Source organism: Ostrinia furnacalis, unplaced genomic scaffold (assembly GCF_004193835.3).
Source record: "Ostrinia furnacalis isolate ACB-3 unplaced genomic scaffold, ASM419383v2 OfSCF0876, whole genome shotgun sequence".
In the NCBI taxonomy this organism is placed as follows: domain Eukaryota; kingdom Metazoa; phylum Arthropoda; class Insecta; order Lepidoptera; family Crambidae; genus Ostrinia; species Ostrinia furnacalis.
The window spans coordinates 95,318-101,378 of record NW_021131115.1 but is presented as its reverse complement, the minus strand read 5'-3'; the positions used below and the strand labels follow the sequence as shown (position 1 = coordinate 101,378).

At 33.8% G+C, this 6,061-nt stretch overlaps 1 protein-coding gene across 1 annotated transcript; it reads right to left on the bottom strand.

Annotated features, from left to right (window-relative positions):
* Positions 1–530: 530 nt before the first annotated feature.
* LOC114350382 (queuine tRNA-ribosyltransferase accessory subunit 2) lies at positions 531–6,061 on the bottom strand. The gene is made up of 7 exons (XM_028301156.1): positions 5,840–6,061; positions 5,448–5,716; positions 4,912–5,093; positions 4,502–4,671; positions 3,860–4,062; positions 3,252–3,377; positions 531–2,804 (listed from the first exon to the last, which is right to left on the bottom strand). The coding sequence occupies exons 1-7, from the start codon at positions 5,951–5,953 to the stop codon at positions 2,576–2,578; spliced, it is 1,293 nt and encodes a 430-aa protein (XP_028156957.1). The 5' UTR covers positions 5,954–6,061; the 3' UTR covers positions 531–2,575.

The window sequence follows — 6,061 nt, the reverse complement described above, 5'->3', positions numbered from 1 at the left end:
CAGTATAATTTTGTATAGTTGTCCAATACTGCACCGTCTTAGCTATGACATTGACAGGAGGACGCTACTATCGTATTTGATTATTAGTTCCGATTTATGCCACGGTGGGCAACACTGAAGAGCCCCATAAAATGTAATAAAGGCGTTTACAGGAGGACGCTACTATAAATACTGTATTATTGTCCGTTCCATCAGTGACATTGACAGGGGGCGCCACCGTCAATACCGGATCGCTGGTTCCAAATTTTGGCAAGTTGGAAACTATACAGGGTGTCTCAAAAAGTTGTGTCAAGCCGAAGCCCAGATGTAGAGCATCACTAGGGCTACTTAAATCACCGTGACTTTTGATAGTTTTCGAGTTATGATTTTTAACATACAGGATTTTAGTTTACATTTGTGTTATGGATGTAAATACTTCTGAATCAGCTAGACCTAGTATTTCACTAATAACAATAAAAAAAAATAGGCATGTAACTTGACTATTGGCGCCACAGTGACCAAAAAAGTGCCTAAGCACAGAAATTAAAAACAATCATAACTCAAACACTATCAAAAATCGCAGAACATACATGGGGGTGATTTGGATAGCCCTAGTGATGCTCTGCCTCTGGGCTTCGGTTTGACACTAATTTTTGGGACATCCTGTATAGTTGAAACATGGTGGCGCCTCCCTGTCAATGAGTTTAGTGGGACATTTCAGTGTAGTTCATCCATATTAGTTTCATTTTTTACCGCTTGACGTTTCAGAATCGTTTGACTATAGGTAGAAACAGTCAACAGCGCATCAAACTATTCATTTTTGTTACAAAATAGCACCTATTACCATTGTATAAAATACGACAGTGACAAGCTTGATGTGCTGTCGTCTGTACCTGTGCTAAAACCGAATGTATAGGTACGCGCCAGGTATTTGTAGGCCTTACATCTTAATAATACGACAAATAATAAATTAAAACAACAATTTAGTTACACCTTAATATTATACTCCAAGCATATTAAATTAGTTCACATAACTATAGGTACTAGTGTAAATGTTATCGCAGCGTATATTTTTGGTTAAAATGAAAATTCGATTTGGTCAGATTTTGGAAAAAAAATACTGTAAACTCGGTTCTAACTACATATTATTATGCATTAGTACTTATTACTTATACTACTTACTTCTTAAATCTTAAATAAAAGAGTGTTCCGATTTTACATACGTCACTAAATGGCAGCTGTTTTTATTAATTTTACCAACAAAGTAACAATAGATTCTTTAATCAATTATTGTATTGAAATAAAACAAATACCAACCACTTTTTTAGACACGAATAATCGTAATTTAGATATGATAAGGAGTTGATCATTCAATTGACATACTTTTTATAATGCTGTCAAGACTTACTTTACGTAATGTTCATTTAATGGGGTTTTCGTAAATTGCTAACATTAAAAAATCATAGGTTTTTTTAATAATTAATAAATAATAATCTATGTGAATCAGTGCGCTAAAGATAGCGCAAGAAATATACCAAATATTTCACCAAGTAGACAAAGTCCGCATCTAGAATACTAATTTTTATATCATTTCTTGCAATATTTTTTAGTTTTCTGTTCGATTAATTAATATAACATGTTAAATTATGTCAAAAAACCCAACTAACTGAAAAATTGCATCACTTCATTGTGAGGTTTTTACATAATTTTCTGGTTATTTTGAACATCTTTTATCCTATTTTAGTAGGTAAATAGCTATTATTACTTTGTTGGTTTCATTTATGCAATCTAGCCGGTAAAACATCACAGTATGTTTTAACTGACATTTGTTAGAAACGTAAAAACTATGTTTCATGGATTACTATGATCATGCCCGTGGTTTATGGAGTTGGAAATTCTATGTTTTGAAAAAGAGTGTTTTAAGTTACAAGTTACAACCCATTAAAATAAATGCAATGAATGAATTATCTTGTTAAATGATGTATCTTTTTTTTCGAATTATTTGTAAATTATTATAGAATTTTTATACCTACCTACTTTGTAGAATCTAGTTCGATTTCTTTTCACTTATCTTAAATTTTAATCATAATCTTACACTAATATGACAGGCTGATAGTTATAAAAATGTATCTTTTTACAGCATCAAGAATTTTTGCTTTCCAATCAAATAAAAATCACAGAACGTTTATGGCCAGTCTCATTTTCTGAACATGAAAAAAAACTCGCACAGTTTGAGCAATGTTTTAAAAAATGGTACATGTTTCTAAATGAATCAATAAAAGACTTATATGAACTACTTCTACTAGACAAGCTCTGTTGAACTGTGATATTATTCACAAAAAAGTTTAACTTACAAATCACCATCTCATATCATCGCAACGTGAGCGAGCGAGAGGAGCAAATGTACGAAGCCTACGAATATTGTAGTCGACAAAATATCACTTCCAACGTTTAATAACCGACAAAACGCACTAGTAAGTATCTATACAATTCATTTTTACAGCTTGTTTAGTATTAGGATACTAGTCTTGGATAATTAAACGTAAGTACAAACAAAACTACATCTACTCTCACTAAAGTTGTACATCAAGTTACACTAACCACTACCGTTAACTACTTTGGGTAAGTCCCCGTTACTCACACACATCTTCTTTTTCATCTGTTCAATTTCTTTCTCAGGGACTTCAGGTTTTTTCACTTCTGTTTGTTGTTCCTTCAATAGTCTAAATTGTGTAATTATATGGTTTTTGTACGCTTCGTATGTGCGTTCTGCGATGTGACGTCGAGCGTGAACGAACAGCTGGTCGAAATGATGCAGGTTGTGTCTGAAACCAAATAGGTATAATGTTAGACTTCTTAGACCCATTCTATTAACTGAATCCTGTGATTGGTCAACTTCAATCATTGTAATAGCATATTTTCACAGCCTGAAATTGCAATAGGTGATATTTTGAATCAACAATTTATTTAAACAGTGTTTGAATGTTGCAGTCTATTATCACTGCACTGTCAATTTTGTCATGCTACTTTTAGAGTAGGCGCACACCGTTGATTTTTAGTTGGCCGATAGTTGTGCCCGATTTTAATTTGTATGAAGAATCGGCCAAATCGAATCGCGTAGTGTGCGCACTCCCATACATGCCCATACTGATCAACTGCCCGACTAAAGTAGGTATCGGCCGACGAAAAATCAACGGTGTGCGACTAGTCTTACTGATATTAATTATAAAAAAACCTTTTCATTTTGCTAATAAATTCATATAAATACTCACATGCTCAGTAAGACGTTTGATAGCATTTCCCTTGTGTTCAGAAGATGCCGAATGTATGCCCTAGTATGTTTCTTACACGTGAGACACTCACAGCCTTTCAAAATAGGTTTGAATTCGTCGCTATACCTGGAAACATTTGAAATGACTTGTTAGGTTTTCATACGATTAAATATTGAAATGTCATATGACATAGTTATTTCTAATATGCCATAAAAATATCCAATGACGTTGAAGAGCTTATAAAATAAAGACTAATTAGCTCGGGCACTATCGTCCATATTCACAAACATAGCTATGAGGTGTCACAGTGCGCGTGGACGCACAGGATGACAAACGAACCAGATCTATTCAACGCTGTGCGTACATTTTCTGCTTCACTTAAGCAAGTATCGTTTGTGAATACGGGCGTAATTCACTCTAGCACTAAGGCCCGGTTTCCACTAAGGCGGAGGGGTGCGGAGACGAGAAATGTGCGGCAAAGCTGAAATGAACTGAAATTATTATACTTGAGACCGTACGATGAGTGTCTGGAATTACTGGACTTTTAAACTGGTTCGTAAAACTTAAGCTCAAGTTTTGCCAAGTGTAATAAATTAATTAACACTCACCTTTCATCAATCAGATCTAATATGCACATGTCTTCATTATTTTGGGTGAGATCAAAATTGAAAGCCAATGCTTGACCAGAATTGGTCAGTTTTACTGGGTAAGTTCCATCAAATACGTCCCAGCCATGTTCTATGGCTATCATGATAATTTCAGGGTTCCAACAGCCTTCTACAAAGTGTACCATATCGTCGGGGAGAGCTTTCTGAAGAATCAAAGATAAATAAGTTATTAACAAGTCTTACAATGTATTTTTAACGCAGTAAATATCCAGTCATAAAAACCAAATTAATCAAAACAAGTTTAATTTAGTATTGTGACACACATTTGCTTTTCCTAATCTGTTATCAGACCACATTGAATGCAATATTTTATCAAGTAAGTAATTGACAGTCAATGATAAGCTCTGTTTTTATGACTAATTGTTTACGCAACTAAACAATATTTTTATAGCTTCTTAAGCAATAATGAGGCATTACGCACAGCAATTAGATACATAAAATGTTAAGTTTGCAATTAATAAATCATACATTATTTCAAATAGGTTGACTATCAATATTCTCCAAATTAACAACTTAAAGATACACTTTGTTCTTGCAAATCCTATCAGAACAGCACACTAGGAGCAATATTTGTATACTTACACCAACAGTCCGAAATATATGTTCCAAATCTTTTACTGGCACATTCATCGACTCTTCCGTTCCATCGGTTATGCCTGCTAATGCAATACCAAGTAGGTGATCTTTGTATTTTAAAATGTGATCAATACAATCAGAACATTTTTTGGGATTCCCAGTACCAACTATTACACCTGGAAAATACATAATAGAATTACTGTAATAAAAATAAAAATAAATACTTAACACTTTTTCCTGGTGATAAGACTATAAACATTATAATTATTATGTGGACAGTATTCTAGACAGAATAATAACTACCTATTATTTAATTAGAAGTTTCCACACAGACAGACATTCACTGCCCATATTTTTAGGCATTTGGTGTATTAGAATTGGACAGTTAAATATTTTGAGGAAAACAATGACTTTACCTACAAGTGCTGTACTTTTTAATGCATCTGAGGCTTTATATCGATACATGCAAGTATCAAAATAGAAAAGGCTCCTCTCAACGGCTTTAACATTTCTTTTGTAACCATCAGCTAAAGTGGTGCGACCATCTGCAATCGCCAACATAATATCCGGTTTGAATGCTTCCATGTAATCCATATATCTGAAACATTAAGTTATTTTAATATTTACATTTTTTGTTAGATTTGTGTAAAAATAAAACTAGTGTTAGTTGAATCATAAAACTTAAACTTTACAATAACAATCATTGATTGCTTACTAGCCATTTGCATTTGATTTGATGAATGAATCGTCAACTGAGATTCCAAGATGCATACAAACTAATTCAAAAAATAATAATTGTGTAATTAAGTATGTACACATTCATTTTGTATTTATAAAAATCCATCAAACCGTACAATGAAGTCCATAAATAAATTGCCAGCTTACAGCTATGTCCTTGAATAAAGTGCTACAGAGACGATGCTATAATTTAAAAAAAACAAAGCTTACATACCGATCAGCTGTTATCATTTTCTTCCCTTGCTTAGTCCACAGAGGAGCCATTTTTCCCTCGAAATGACCCTTCTGGGTCAATTCATTAGTGTTATGCAGTGTGGTGCATGTAATGTGATTGGGCAGTCCAGCAAACTTGGCGATCCCTTCTCCCTGCGCTTTTACACCGTTTTCTAGATGTGAAGAGTTGCAGAGTGGCACCCACAGTAACTGTGGGGTGGTGAACACTTTGGATAATACTTCTGCTGTTAGATTGACGACACTGGCACCCTGAAATTAGCATTTAAGTCCTTATTATGATATTCTGACAAGTCTAACCTAAACTATTGTGTTAATATAGACTATAGCTCTCTATCCACCAGATATAAGGTTATTTTGGATTATAACAATTACCTGGGTGAGAAGTGCGGCAGTAGGTGTTTCAATAACAACATTAGATTTAGTGAAACCGGTCAATATACCAGTGCGCTCGCAACCAATGCCTACGTTTTTAACTGTAAATCTCATTTTGAACTTATTTTAATCAGGTACTTGAGGAAATAATAAATCGATCGATCTCCAAGAAATTTTCAAAATTTCATAACACAAAACACCAACAAACAAAAATAACCTCAA

Coding starts and splice junctions, on each gene's coding strand:
- LOC114350382 (XM_028301156.1), bottom strand. CDS start 5,953: ATGAGATTTACAGTTAAAAACGTAGGCATTGGTTGCGAGCGCACTGGT. Junction 5,094..5,447: donor AAAATGATAACAGCTGATCG/GTATGTAAGCTT, acceptor TTAATGTTTCAG/ATATATGGATTACATGGAAG. Junction 3,378..3,859: donor TTAGATCTGATTGATGAAAG/GTGAGTGTTAAT, acceptor AAATGTTTCCAG/GTATAGCGACGAATTCAAAC.